Raw genomic sequence first — 14,651 nt, 5'->3', positions numbered from 1 at the left:
TGTGTGAAAAATGTAAATTTCAACTCCATGCCAGACTCATTGAATCAGAATCTTCGGGGAAAGTCTTGGGATGCTGCATTATCAGATTTCGGGAGATACTATTGCTATCAGGTAAACCCTGCAAATCACCATGGGACAGAAGAATTTACCTACTACTCTGAGCCACAGTTTTCTCATCCATTGCATGCTTTGACCCTATGACCCACTTAGCCCCTAGACATGTATCTACCTGGCTTCATCCTCATTTTAAAATGAATTTTATGCCGTCTTTACAAAACATACATGTTTTTATTTCAGGTGCTAAATAAATTCTGTAAAGGAGACACCAGAATACCTGCCTTCTGAGAACTTCCTGAGGTTTTACTGAGTTCTCTTTTTTTTTTTTTTTTTTTTTTTTGGGCTCTGTTGGGTCTTCGTCTCTGTGCGAGGGCTTTCTCTAGTTGCGGCGAGTGAGGGCCACTCTTCATCGCGGTGCGCGGGCCCCTCACTATCGCGGCCTCTCTTGCTGCGGAGCACAGGCTCCAGACGCGCAGGCTCAGCAGCTGTGGCTCACGGGCCCAGTCGCTCTGCGGTATGTGGGATCCTCCCAGACCAGGGCTCGAACCCGCGTCCCCTGCGTTAACAGGCAGACTCTCAACCGCTGTGCCACCAGGGAAGCCCTGAGTTCTCTTTTTATAAAGATAGTCCCAGTCTGGGTGTGTGTGTGTGTGTGTGTGTGTGTGTGTGAAAGAGAGAGAGAAGGCTGGAAGGAGGGAAGAGGGGAAGGAGGGAGGGAAGAAAGAAATGTGCATTTCTGTCGAGTTCCCTGGTAGTGCAACTGGACCAGGATCACACTTTGAGAACCACTGGAATAGGCCAATGACTCAAGCATAGCACATTGGCATCTCCTAAGGGAGTCTTAAAAAAATACTTCTGCCTGGGCCCCAACCCCAGAGAGTAATTTAATTGGTCTGTGGTTGGACCTGGACAGTAATTCCAGTGATTGGCCAAGGTTGTGAACCACTGCTATGGGTCCCTCAGGATAGAAGATAACCTGTTACGAAGCATAAGCCCTGATGGGGAAACCAGGGCTAAGCCAGTGCCTCTCCCACTTCAGTGTGTGTACGAATCACCTGGGCTTCTTGTTAGGAGGCAGGTTCTGATTCAGTAGTCTATAGTGGGGCCCAAGAGTCCACTTTTTTTAACAAGTCACACAGATGCTGCTGCTGTTTACTGGGTACCACGCTTGGAGTAGCGAGGGGCTTAGAAGGTGTTAGCCAACACATGTAAATGCCTATCAACCCAAACTTAATTTTTTAAAAGAACAGTGTAGAACAAATAAAAGCACAGCTGTCAGACATTTGAAATTAGAAATAATAGCTATTTTGCCATTAATGAACATCCCTCTTCCCTTGATGGCTAGACATTTTTGTTTTTGCTTCTCTCTACCCCCACCTGTAGTTTCAAATAAACGTTTGTGAATTAACGTTGCTTCAGTGTGATAGACATGTACTAACAGGCCTTTTATCCCCCTGTGTCTGGATCTCACTGTTCACGGTCTTTCTGAGTTTGGGGATCTTGCTCTGTAGCGTCCTCGTTGCCTCGGACCCTGCCCGTTAGGTGTTATCACCCAGGAGGCTAAATGTTCAGTAATGCCCCAAGGCCCTCATCTCAGGAGCGAATGGCATTTGGCTCTATAGCACTGCCAGATTGCATGCTCTGTGAGTCTCCTTGGGACACGGCTTCAGACTATGTTTCTGGCTTGAGCCCAACCTTTCTGCCCTGGGTGAGGGGTGAAGCCTTTTCTCTGGCAGGTTCCATGCTCTGGCACTTTTCCTAGCGTGGTGGAGTTGAGACGTAGCTGTCAGAGCCTTTTAGAAGGGGGAACAGAGAAGCGGGGCAAGGAAGAGGCAGACCTCAGGTGAGGAAGAAGGAATTTAAGTCCTACCTGTGGAGTAGGTTTCCCTTGGCCTGTTGCATTTCCCAGCTGAACACGGCAGAAGTGTTGGGTGATTGATGGCTTTTGAATTGGCCCTCAGAGGATGCATCTATGGCCTCTGCCCATTTGAAATTGGTGGCAATGACCCCAGGGGGTCCGCTGACAAGAGGACAAAGATCTGTCCCCTGGGCGTGGCCTGTCACTGGTCAGGCTGCCGCCACACTGCTATTATCCAGAGCATCCCTCAGTGGAACGGGACACCAGCCGGAAACAAGTGTTCTCAGTCATTTCCCATTTTTAGATGAAATCTACATAGCAGATGCCAACTCCCCCACCCTGCGCCCTAGTGTTTGCCCCCTCGCATGGGTAGATGAACATCAGCTGGATTTTTGCACAGTCATGAAAGCAGTATGCTTGTCCCAGCTGGAAAGCCCGAGACAACAAAATAGCAGGGAATGTTCGGAGTCTTTATTAAAAGGATAAAAGCATAAATCAGATTTATTTCATCTGAAGGAAGGCAGCATTCAAGACTTACTGGAATAGCTTGTAGCGCATGTTAAGGGCAACTTGAACTTGACTGTGGCTGGGGCATAGGAGATGCTAGTTCTGTCTTTTTAAATCTCTGGATTCGGTTTCTGGTTCCAGCTTTTCCCGTAACCATTTTCAGTTGAAGTGCATATGCTGTATTGATAACACAGTTTAACATTCTGGGAACTTTTGTCAGGCAGCAAATTATAAAGTACCTTGTGATCTAGGCACTTGACCTCTTTTGTTTCTCCTAAATAAGAACTTGTATCTTCTGGGGAAAACACAAGAACATCTGGGAAGTTTCTGTTTGGCATGGCTGAGCCTTTCTGCTCTAAAGAGTAGAAAATAAAATGTTCTTGAAAAGTCAAATCAAAGGACTGGTCTGAATAAACCATTCCTGCAAGGTCCAGTGTCCTTTCACCATGATAATATAACTAAAGAAGCCCTGACCTACCTCTCCCTAAAGAAAGCCTAATAAGCAAACTACTTGAAAATAAGATCATTTATATTATGTTACTCATTGACTTTAAAACCTTCAATGACTTGACTTTGCAGTTAGAATAAAACTCATTTTCCTTACCATGGCCAGCAAGGTCCAGCAAATCTCATAATCTAGCCTCTGCTCACCTCTCCTCTCAGCCAAGTCTGCTCTCTCGCTCTCTGAATAAACTCAGTTGCTCAGCTGATAGAACTTTCCCGGCCCCAGAGCCTTTGGGCCATTCTTTTACAGAAAAAAAAACTTTTAATTTTGACCAAGTACACTTTATCAACTTTTGGTGTCACATCTAGAACTCTTCTCCAAACCCTAGGTCTGCAAGGGTTTTGCAAGGGTCTTCTACATTTTCTTCTGAAAGTTTTATAGTTGTTTTGGTTTTACACTCAAAACTATGATTCATTTTGAATTAATTTTTGTATATGGTGAAAGAGTAAGATGAAGCTTTGTTATTTTGCCTATACATAGCAAATTGCTGTAGCACCATTTTTTTAAAAGACTTCCTTCCTTTATTGAGTTTATTGAGTTTTATATGCCATTGCGGAAAAGCAGGTGAGAGCATTGTGTCAATCTGTTTCTGGGCTCCATTCTGTTCTCTGGACCATTCTTATCTTTCATACACCCCCCAGCTAACTCCTACCCATCCCTCAGGTTTCACCTACAATGTCATTTCCCTAAAGAAGCCTCTAAGGACCATCCATTTTCATCCATCTCCATACTTTCAACTTTAATCCTAAGAAGTTCAGCCTCTATTAGTCTCACTCTACACCTGTATTATACATTTCTCATAATTTGTTAAAAATTTGCTGGTATGTGTGTAAGTATGTGTGTAATTCCTGCCTAAAAGCCCCCAAAAGCAGGAACGGAGTCTATTTTGTTTACCCTTTTAGTGCCCAGCAGTGTGCCTCTTATATGCTGAATGCCCAATCAGTATTTTTTTAGTAAGTGAATGGAGAAAGGTCAGGCATTCTGGGGGATGTTTTCTAAATCACTGGGTATCATTTTCTTTTCCTTTTTTTAAATTTTATTTTTTATTTATTTATTTTTGGTTGCACTGGGTCTTTGTTGCTGCGCGCAGGGTTTCTCTAGTTGAGGCAGGCGGGGGCTACTCTTCATTGCCGTGCGCGGGCTTCTTATTGCAGTGGCTTCTCTTGTTGCAGAGCACGGGCTCTAGGCTCGTGGACTTCAGTAGTTGTGGCACTTGGGCTCAGTAGTTGTGGCTCCCAGGCTCTAGAGCGCAGGCTCAGTTGTTGTGGCGCACGGGCTTAGTTGCTCCGCGGCATGTGGGATCTTCCTGGACCAGGGCTCGAGCCTGTGTCCCCTGCATTGGCAGGTGGATTCCCAACCACTGCACCACCAGGGAAGTCCCTGGGTATCATTTTCTTAAAATCAGAGGGCATTCCTGGCTCTTGGAGCCTTAGGACATAATTTTTCCCCAATTAACCCATCTTTTAAGTCAGTGATTTTGAGAACCTTTGGCCTACACTGGAATCACCTGGAGGGCTTGTTAACATACAAACTACTGGGGTCCACCCCCAAAGTTTATGATTCAGTAGGTCTGGGTCAGGCTGAGAATTTGCATTTCGAAGAAATTCCCAGAAGATCATGATGATGCTGCTGGTCTGGGAACCACACTTCGAGACCTCCACTTTCTCGTCTCCTGCCTTTGCATGTGCTGTTCCTTCTGCTGAGAATGCCCTTCCACCTTTCTTGCCCTGAAAAACATTTATTCATCCTTTAAGACTTAGGCCAAGTGATTTCTTCTGAATACATTTTTCAGCTACTCCCACCCTTTTTGGACAAAGTAAGACCACCTTACTATGGATTGGAGTTGAACTGTGTATACACTGCTGTTTCAGTGCTTTCTCCTTTAATTGTGTCTCTGCTTCCAGCACTAGTGTGTGAGCTTCTGGGAATGGCATAATATTTTAGTTTATCTTATTTCTCTAAAATGGAAACAAAATAGTGGCTGGTACAAATTCTACAATGATGTAGTCTTTAAAACATGTTAAGGTAATTAAAATATACATATAGTCAATATATTGAGAAGAAATAGCCTCTGGTGGTAACAATGGAACATTAAGATTGTTAGATAGTAAATGATTATTTTTTAGCATGTCTTGTCTTTTCCATATTTTGTCAAATTCTTTTTTTTTTAATTAATTAATTTTATTTATTTATTTTTGGCTGTGTTGGGTCTTCGTTGCTGCACTCAGGTTTTCTCCAGTTACGGCGAGTGGGGGCTACTCTTTGTTGCGGTGTGTGGGCTTCTCATTGCGATGGCTTCTCTTGTTTCAGAGCATGGACTCTAGACACGTGTGCTCAGTAGTTGTGGCTCGCGGGCTCTAGAGCGCAGGCTCAGTAGCTGTGGGGCATGGGCTTAGTTGCTCCGCAGCATGTGAGATCTTCCTGGACCAGGGCTCGAACCTGTGTCCCCTGCATTGGCAGGCGGATTCTTAACCACTGCGCCACCAGGGAAGCCTAGATTTTGTCAAATTCTTTATATTGCTTCTTTAATTTTAGAAAAAATACTATATGCTATAAAAGACATCCTAGAATTTACACATCAAAATGGTTGTTTCCCCTTTCATAATTGTCATTTTGAGCAGCAAGGCTCTTATTCCAGTTATGCTGCACTGATCCTGTTTTAAACTCATTTTTTAAACTTCTGCAGTTCCACTGAGAATCTCTCACCTGTCCTCAGTGGCGGAAAAATTTTTAACTTTACTTAATTTTTTGAAAGAGTCAAATGACATTCATGGCAAAGTCTAAGGAACAAGATTGATAATCAAGCTGATTAATATCATGTGGAGTCTGGAAGAGAGTATGACCAATAAGTGCTAAGATATACCCTGTGTGTCATATAAGTAGCTCCTCAAGCTCTTAAACATGTAATCTCAAAGAGTAAAGTTGGAAATACAATTGCTTTAAAACCAATATTACATAAAACTTTGAAACATAACTTTCTACCTAAAAGGGATTTGAACAAAGCATCCTTGCAATAGGCATATACATCCCTTAGGTGACTCCTTGAAAGGGACCTCACTCTACGCATATACGTTGTTATTTGTTAAAGAAATAGTGCCCTCACTCTAAATCACTAATCACAGGGGCTGGAGCATGAGCTGTAGGGCCGAATTGCTTAGCTTTAATTGTAGCTCTTTCACTTACCAGCTGTGTGACTTCGGCACATTTTAAACCTCCCAGTGCTTCAGTTTCCTATCTGTAAAATGGGAAGAGAGGATTTTTGTACTTCATAGGGTTGTTGTGAGGTTTAATTAAGGTAATAACTGTTAAGTGCTTTTAAAAGTGCTTTTAGGGGCTTCCCTGGTGGCACAGTGGTTGAGAATCTGCCTGCCAATGCAGGGGACACGGGTTCGAGCCCTGGTCTGGGAAGATCTCACATGCCGCGGAGCAACTAGGCCCATGAGCCACAACTACTGAGCCTGCGCGTCTGGAGCCTGTGCTCCGCAACAAGAGAGGCCGCGATAGTGAGAGGCCCGCGCACTGCGATGAACAGTGGCCCCCGCTCGCCACAACTAGAGAAAGCCCTTGCACAGAAACGAAGACCCAACACAGCCAAAAATAAATAAATAAATAAAATATGTTATTAAAAAAGAAAAAAGTGCTTTTAAAGGTAACATCATTTTGCCAATTCCAAGATGCACATTTTTCACATTTTAACACTTGTGAAATGAGGATATGTCTTACAATTAATGTAATTTTAAGAAGCACTTTATTACCATTTAATTAGCAATATCTTTTTTAAAATGAAAGGTACTTAAAATAATGGTGCAGCGTGGAGGAGATGATGTTTCAGATTTCGACGACATAGCGGTAAGAGCTTGATAAGCACTGGCTGTCATCAGCATTGTCATCAGCGTTGTGGCTATCATCATCATGATCTTGGTTCTAACCAAGGCAGTGCCATTTTTTTTTTTAATGATATGGACTCTTATTTATTATTTATTTATTATGTTTATTTTTGACTGTGTTGGGTCTTCGTTTCTGTGCGAGGGCTTTCTCCAGTTGCGGCGAGTGGGGGCCACTCTTCATCGCGGTGCACGGGCCTCTCACTATCGCGGCCTCTCTTGTTGCGGAGCACAGGCTCCAGACGCGCAGGCTCAGTAGTTGTGGCTCACGGGCCCAGTTGCTCCGCAGCATGTGGGATCTTCCCAGACCAGGGCTCGAACCCGTGTCCCCTGCATTGGCAGGCAGATTCTCAACCACTGCGCCACCAGGGAAGCCCAAGGCAATGCCATTTGATCGGTTGGCAGTGCTGGCCTAGAGTGCACGTCAAATTTCTGTTTCATTTATTTGTTTTCATTGATGTGTTCTTAGAAAAGATCTAGTGAGCGCTTTTCCATATCTGTTTCATATTAAGCTAATGTATCTATGGGGTTAATTCATTCAATGTCTGCATTATTCTCTGCACCATACTTGGGGAGCTGCTAAAATGTTCTTCAATGCAGATCAGTCTCTTAAAGTAAACAGACAAGAAGACAAATTCTTTATTTTCTCTGTTGATGTATTTTCCTAAATCTTTTTGAGGCACTTTTTCTTAGTGAGCAAAACCAAGCCACTGCTGTACCACTTAAGATTTACTGGTTTGCAGTCTTCTCTGACAGTGAAAAGAAGCAGTTTATTGATCTGTAACAGAATGGATCACGGCCAAATCTTTTCTGGTTTATACAATTCACTGACATAAGAATCTGCATATCATTAAGAAGACTGAGTCCTCACAATTTGAGGCCACCTGTCAGGCACGAACAATAACTGGGAAAAATCAATACACAATATAAAACTGTTGTTTCTGCACAGACACTGCCAGGATCCACACCCAGTGACAGGCATGTTTTGTTATTTTACCAGTGAGATGCCTGTGATTCCTAATTTTAGGCTTCCTCCTCATTTTGATTTTATTGTTCAGTTTGGGGGAGGGTGGGAGAGACCAATTTCAATCTGAGATAAAAATCTTCTGCCAGGTGAAAGAGGTTCAATAACAGGAGAGAACCTTGGACCAAAGTTTATGAAGCTTGACTAGGAAGATTCTGGGCACATCTCCATCCAAATACCTTGACACATACTTCATTCACCCATAACACAAGCAGCTTGTTTCTTCTGGCCTTCTGTTTGCCCTCAAGAATTTAAATGGTGGTATTTACAAGCCATTATGAAGCAAGAATACAAACACATAGGGCTAGATTGAGACCAGTATACAGTTTTTGCTTAGGTTTTGTTGTTGTTGGCTTTTAGAAGTATAATTAGTTGAATAATTCCAGAAGCTGGGCTTCTTTCTTTTGCCCCCTCATCAACCCACTCATCCTTCAGTTTACCCAGTCCCCACCTTTTTTTCTAACAAAGCTACATTTGTCAGACATAATGCTCACTCTATCCCTAAAGTCTGCCTTTTGATTTCAGCTAGCTCTGACTCTCCAAGTTCAGTGCCGTGGACCTGAACCAGTGTCTGTTTCCAACAGAATGTCAGGTGATTGCCACATAGATTAGAGTCATCCTGCCCTCCTGGTGTGCTGCCAGACAGAAACTGGGGACCAGCAGGGAGCTGGGAGGCCTCCAGTGGGAGGCTGAGAATCAGGTCTCTGTGGGTGAGCTGAGCAGTAGTCACTGTAGCTGGAAAAGCCATGCAAGGAGCACAGCTGTCAGAAGCAGCCTGTAGAAACCGGTCCTTTAGAGTTTGCACTGAGCTGCTTTCACAGTAGTCAGCCTTGAACCATAGTGCAAACCCATTCAAACAGTGAAGAAAATTCCCCTACCTAAGCAGCAAGAAATTCTCACCCTGTGTGATCAAAGCAATCAGCTGGTTCCTCTTCCTTCCTATTTGTTTATATTTCTAATCTCTTATGATCTCCATGACTGTGGCCTGATAGTTTTCTTTTGCATAGTGTTTTAAAATACTTTTTTCTTTCTCCAGTGCATTTTAAAGCAGATAAAACCAAGTTGACAGGAAGTATCTAATGTTTCTTTTTTAAATAATTGTTATTACAAAAGTAATGAAGGAGCTAAAATCATCCATAATTGCATCACTGAAGGGCAACAACAATGAACATTTTGGTGTATTTACTTCTAATTATTTTAAATAGATGTGTAAATATGTACATACGTATTTTTAACAAAATGGGTTACGACAGAATAGTTTTTTTTATCAACATACTTGAGTATTTTACTTTATTATTAAAAGCTCTTAAATGACATCAATGGCTGCATTAGAATCCAGGATAAATGGATATGTTATTTATTTTAGCATTCTCCTGTTTTGGGAAGCTCATGTGGGTTTCTAAATTTACACTTTATTTCTCGGCTTGGAATTCGTTAAGCTCAATTTCTTCGGATTTTGTTGGTTTAGAGTGAGAATTTGGGCACAGTGGAAATGGAATATTTCTGTCTGTACCATTGTTTGCTTTCCTTGCCAACATTTTTTTTTTAATTAATTAATTAGTTAATTTATGGCTGTGTTGGGTCTTCGTTGCTGCTGCGGGCTTTCTCTAGTTGCTGCGAGTGGGGGCTGCTCTTCTTTGCAGTGCGCCGGCTTCTCATTGCGGTGGCTTCTCTCGTTGTGGAGCACGGGCTCTAGGCGCACGGGCTTCAGTAGTTGCAGCTTGCGGGCTCTAGAGCGCAGACTCAGTAGTTGTGGCGCACGGGCTTAGTTGCTCCACGGCACGTGGGATCTTCATGGACCAGGGCTTGAACCCGTGTCCCCTGCATTGGCAGGCGGATTCTTAACCACTGCGCCACCGGGGAAGCCCTTGCCAACATTTCTCAAAAGGCATTTTGAAGAAGCAAAGATTGGAGCAGTGGGGATTTTTCCTTGTTTTTGGTTTTGAATTTTGTGATTGTAATATGTCTTGTAATCTCAGTTAACTTTTAAGCAGAGAATCAATATAAAATAAGAAATATGTTGCCTAACAAACCCTAATGTTTCAAAACCACATGTTGTGTTGTGTCATTTGAAGTTTATCCAATAGGACAATGGGGGATGTTGAAGATTTTTTTTTTTTTTTAAGACAGGAGCTGCCTGGATCAGATTTATGTTTTGTTTTGTTTTGTTTTTTTAAGAGGGAAGAGCCAGTTTTTTGTTTTTTTGTTTTTTTTTTAATTAATTTATTTATTTTTGGCTGTGTTGGGTCTTCGTTTCTGTGCAAGGGCTTTCTCTAGTTGCGGCAAGCGGGGGCCACTCTTCATCGCGGTGCGCGGGCCTCTCACTGTCGCGGCCTCTCTTGTTGCGGAGCACAGGCTCCAGACGCGCAGGCTCAGTAATTGTGGCTCACGGGCCCAGTCGCTCCGCGGCATGTGGGATCCTCCCAGACCAGGGCTCGAACCCGCGTCCCCTGCATTGGCAGGCAGACTCTCAACCACTGCGCCACCAGGGAAGCCCCAGATTTATGTTTTAAAAAGACTAGGTCAGTGAAACACTTGAGCTATCACAAAAGAATTCACATGAAGTTAACCTTTTAAAAAAAATGAGCATTTGGTGCAACAACTGCTTTGGTGCAACTGAGAAAATGAAACTATTGAACCAACATTTGGAAAGGAGGATAAGTGTAAAAATGAAAAATAGTTTGTGAAATGATACAGAATGATACATATTTGTATTTGAAGGCCACCTTCCTTAAAAAGTCACGTTTCTGGAGAACATATTTTATCTCCCATAAGAGTACTGTGTCTAGAGACCTGCTTTCAGCACTTGTCCACGGGTGCATCTGTGGGTGTGTCACTCTCAACACCCAGTGGCCGGGTCCGGGACAGTCACCACCTTGTTCCACAGGCTGTCTCTCCCCCCTTCCAATTTGCTCTCTCCATTAGCAGTCATCTTTGTAAACAGAAGTCTAAGATTTAGTGTTGTGCATATTTTTAAATGACCCATATTGATGGGGCTCTCTTTATTGTTTCAGGTTGAGTGCATTTGGGAACTTGATGCATAAAATTTGCATGACTCCTCACTCCTTTCTGTATCTGTCTTTGGATTCAAGCCAGCATGGCTCACACCACAAAGGTTAACGGCTGTGCCTCAGGTAACTCCATGTTCTGGATGTGTGTGTGTGTGTGTGTGTGTGTGTGTGTGTATTAGTGTGTGTCTTTGCTCAAACTAATTTATTTCTTTTTTAATAATGGATAAATAATAAGTTGCCTAGATAACTAGGATTTCAAGCAATTTCTGTCCATTGAAGTTTTGTTGTTGTTTTGTTTAATCTCTTAGAGAATTTGCTTTTATCTTTAGAGTCTTTATGTACAAAAATCAGCTAGGTAAATAGTCAATTCTATTGGAGTGTTGAAAGATCAATGTAAAATACTGAATGCTGATGCAAGAATAATGTATATAAAAAAAAAAAGAATAACGTATACTCCTCTTGCGCTTCTTTATGAGGGATTGAACGATGAAATAGGAAATGAGTTTGAATGCTTAAAACCAATTCCTAGTATCCACTCCCAAGCAGCTTTTGTTTGTTTAAAGTAACTTTCCCAGAGGGGAATGTGCAGTAAACCAAATATATTGTGAATCATAAAGACTTGTATTCTGATTATTGCTTTGGTTATATTAGAGACCTATAGAGTTTGCATATCTATTCCAGTATTGCTTATGTAAGATTTTGGAGAAGTTTATAGAACAAATGCTGAGAAAAGCCTCCTAAGAGACAGTATATGACAGGAGATGACAACCTGTCCAAAATGGTACTCTACGTGTTCATTCCTCTTTTGAGCTATCTGCCAAATAGCAGAACGTGTGAGAGCAGTAATTGTGTATGTGGGAATTCTTGTGGAGCACTTGAGTCCAAGGTCTTCGCTCTGCTGGCTCTGGGCACTGGATAATGGAGAGAATGTGGGATTGGAATCAGGAGACCCATCTTCTTCATTAACCATGAATTATGGGGCAGGACTATTTCTCCATGTGTAAGACATCAGTAAGTATATCCACCTGCAGGGTTAGAACCAATGAGAGCACCAGAAACGTACACACAAGTGCCGAGTAAGTTGTAAAACAACAGCAGAAGGAGGAGACCTCTGAATTGGGCCCACCCAGCCCGTGTGTGGCTTTCTGTTTCAGCAGTCCCAGCTGCAAGTATCCCCTCTGGAAAGATGCTATAGCTTGCCCCAAACCAAACCCAAATAAACTCAATTGTTTATTATGGAACAACTGATCTTACTCTGTTCATACTTTTTCCTATCCTTTCTACTGCTCAACTTCTCAGGACTATTATAGATTCTGCTCAGGACTGCTGTCATTAATAAAATATGAACGACAATACCTAACATTTAATGAACACTTAGTATTACCATGGTGCCCAAGATGTTTTGCCTGCATTATCATACTTAGTAGTCATAGTAATCCTAGGAGAGTATGCTGTTATCACCACCGCCACTGTCATCCCTATATGATGACACAGAAAAGCTCAGTAACTTACCTAAGTGAAGAAAGGAAAGTCAGGATTAGTACTTGTTTCTCTAGTCGAATATTTGTTAAGGGAAGAGATTGAAACGTTGTGAAATTTCTTGAGAGTTGTGGGCGGGTTTCAATCCCCCGTGATGCTGTGATCTCCCTTCCCCTCCTGCCCTCAGTTCTTTTCACACACTCAGAGGAAGGGGGCTCGAAGTTGTTGGTGCCTCGGAACGCTCTGGTATCTCTGGCAGAATCAATATATTCAAGGGTTTAGATAGTTACCCCAAGTGACCCTAATTCCCTTTCCAACTTGACTTGTCCTGGAGTATCCCTTTTCCTTTGTTCCTGAAGTCTGATGATACAGTTATAACCTTTCTTCCTCACCTGGTGTCCTGCCTAACAGGTCTGGGGACAGAGTCTGAAAGTGAAGAAAAGCTCTCTGATTTGTGACTTCTGGGGTGTCAGGGTATGAATTGTTATTGCACAAAGGTGTCTGGACAAGGCAAGGGAAGGTTTTTGTTTCTTCTAGTCACCATGACCTCTGTAAGCCTATAAGCAAATCTGATTAGAGGCTTAGTCATACACAATTACTTTAATTTTATATATGCATATATGTGTATAAATATCTGTATCTATGTATATACATAGATACATATACATGTATACATTATGTATACATATACATACTCATACATATATTTGAAACTCATTAGAGAAAATTTTATAATACACAAGTTTAGTGTTTTCCAAAAAAATAAAGCAAGAATTACTGGTAATACCACCACCCCAAAATAAATGTTTTGCTCATTTTCCATATGGCCTTTAAAATTTTTTTCTTAATTTAATTTATTTATTTTTAAAATTTTTATTGGAGTATAGTTGATTTACAGTGTTGTTAGTTTCTGCTGTACAGCAGAGTGAATCAGTTATACATATACATATATCAACTCTTTTTTTAGATTCTTTTCCCATATAGGTCATTACAGAGTTCGAGTAGAGTTCCCTGTGCTCTACAATAGGTCCTTATTAGTTATCTATTTTATATCAATATATAGTAGCGTGTATATGTCAATCCCAATCTCCCAGTTTATCCCTCCCCCGCTTCCCATGGTAACCATAAGTTTGTTTTTTTTACGTCTGTGACTCTATTTCTGTTTCGTAAATAAGTTCATTTGTACCATTTTTTTAGATTCCACATATAAGCAATGTCATATGATATTTGTCTTTCTCTGTCTGACTTCACTCAGTATGACAATCTCTAGGTCGTTCCATGTTGCTGCAAATGGCATTATTTCCTTCTTTAAATTTTATGCATTTCACATAGTGGAGATTATAGTTATAAAAATCTTTATTTTACATTTTCTTTTCTCACTGTATGTTACAAAAGAAATACCTGCCCATTGTTAAAAAAAAAAAAAATGCCAAACTCAAACAATGCAAAAGTGTATGTGAGTTATAAATATACTTTTTTTTTTTAAATTTATTTATTTCATTTATTTATTTTTTGGCTGCGTTGGGTCTTAATTGACGGTGGCTTCTCTTGTTGCGGAGCACGGGCTCTAGGCACACGGGCTTCAGTAGTTGTGGCTCACGGGCTCTAGAGCACGGGCTCAGTAGTTGTGGCGCACGGGCTTAGTTGCTCCATGGCATGTGGGATCTTCCCAGACCAGGGCTCGAACCAGTGTCCCCTGCATTGGCAGGCGGATTTTTTTTTTTTTTTTTTCAAGAGTCGTCGGGAGTTGTGTAGTGCAGTCCTCCCTTTTTTTTTTTTTTATTTTTTTATTTTTATAGCTACTTTATTTATTTATTTATTTATTTATTTTTGGCTGTGTTGGGTCTTCGGTTCGTGCGAGGGCTTTCTCTGGTTACGGCAAGTGGGGGCCACTCTTCATCGCGGTGCGCGGGCCTTTCACTATCGCGGCCCCTCCCGTTGCGGGGCACAGGCTCCAGACGCGCTGGCTCAGTAGTTGTGGCTCACGGGCCCAGCTGCTCTGTGGCATGTGGGATCTTCCCAGACCAGGGCTCGAACCCGTGTCCCCTGCATTAGCAGGCAGATTCTCAACCACTGCGCCACCAGGGAAGCCCGGCAGGCGGATTTAACCACTGTGCCACCAGGGAAGCCCTAAATATACTTTTTGAAATGTAATTAACATAAGAATATTTACAAACCCAGATTAAGATGGGGTAAAGAGAGCTTTATGGCAGCTAATGAAGGCCGGTTACTGATCTTTCCCATGAGAAAAAGTTACATTATTTGGATAGTTTAGTAGAAGTTTTAAATGTGGAGTAAATTATATGGTTTTTTTTCATTTTCCAAA

At 42.0% G+C, this 14,651-nt stretch overlaps 1 protein-coding gene across 4 annotated transcripts in view; it reads left to right on the top strand.

Annotated features, from left to right (window-relative positions):
- Positions 1-14,651, top strand: part of KANK1 (KN motif and ankyrin repeat domains 1) — a 195,762-nt gene that overhangs the window by 126,268 nt on the left and 54,843 nt on the right. For all 4 annotated transcript variants that reach the window (XM_057548528.1, XM_057548529.1, XM_057548530.1 and 1 more), the window contains one exon: positions 10,850-10,969. In XM_057548528.1, the coding sequence (XP_057404511.1) occupies positions 10,933-10,969 (37 nt within the window). In that variant the 5' untranslated portion in view covers positions 10,850-10,932. The remainder of the gene's footprint in view (positions 1-10,849; positions 10,970-14,651) is intronic.

This window comes from Balaenoptera acutorostrata, chromosome 6 (assembly GCF_949987535.1).
Source record: "Balaenoptera acutorostrata chromosome 6, mBalAcu1.1, whole genome shotgun sequence".
Taxonomy (NCBI): domain Eukaryota; kingdom Metazoa; phylum Chordata; class Mammalia; order Artiodactyla; family Balaenopteridae; genus Balaenoptera; species Balaenoptera acutorostrata.
Note: the sequence above shows the minus strand (reverse complement) of the source record. Positions and strands in the feature narration are given on the sequence as shown.